At 35.9% G+C, this 686-nt stretch overlaps 1 protein-coding gene across 1 annotated transcript in view; it reads left to right on the forward strand.

The window, feature by feature from the left end:
• Positions 1–686, forward strand: part of LOC119586544 (ankyrin repeat and SOCS box protein 15-like) — a gene marked incomplete in the record, with an annotated part of 41,262 nt that overhangs the window by 18,292 nt on the left and 22,284 nt on the right. Inside the window, 2 exon segments of the mRNA XM_037935301.1 lie at positions 113–227; positions 426–587. Coding sequence (XP_037791229.1) covers positions 113–227; positions 426–587 — 277 coding nt within the window.

Genomic DNA, 686 nt, shown 5'->3' on the forward strand with positions numbered 1-686 from the left:
AAATAAACTGTTTATGAATGAAAGGCATTTGCCATGTGTTATTTGTAAAGAAATTTCAAGGTGTGTCCATCAACTATACAAAGGAGTTACAAATACTTTTTTTTACTTAAAGGAACTCCTGAAAAAAGGTTATGCAGCTAATGGACATGACAACCGAGGCTGGCAACCTCTTCATGAAGCTGCATATAATGGGCATGCTGAATGTGTTTCCCTTCTGACAGGATCAGGTGAATATTTTGTTAATATTTGTTGGTCTTATTAATGTCCTTAGAACCTGAACTCGATCTACTGATTAAATATTGTTTAAAATATTATCATAGGCATGTCAGCATACACATGCACACAAACATACATGTTTGTGATCCTACAGTTATGAGGCAGTTCAGCATGTTTTTGATAATCTTAGTATTTTTTTTTTTCATCAGAAAATGTTGAAGTAGATGCTCTGACACATGAAGGAACAACACCATTACAGCTGGCATGCTGCCAAGGAACACGTCATACAGTGGTTGTTAAACTTCTAATCAAAGCTGGAGCAGATCCCAACATGATGAAGGGTGATGATTGGGTGTTACCACTGCCCAAAGGTACTAAGCAACATGTTTTTAACATATTTTCATAAATGGACAATGGGAGAGGGAACAGGAATAAATAATGTGGGAAGAGTTTGAAAGATGATAAACAAA

Source organism: Penaeus monodon, chromosome 21 (genome assembly GCF_015228065.2).
Source record: "Penaeus monodon isolate SGIC_2016 chromosome 21, NSTDA_Pmon_1, whole genome shotgun sequence".
Lineage (NCBI taxonomy): Eukaryota > Metazoa > Arthropoda > Malacostraca > Decapoda > Penaeidae > Penaeus > Penaeus monodon.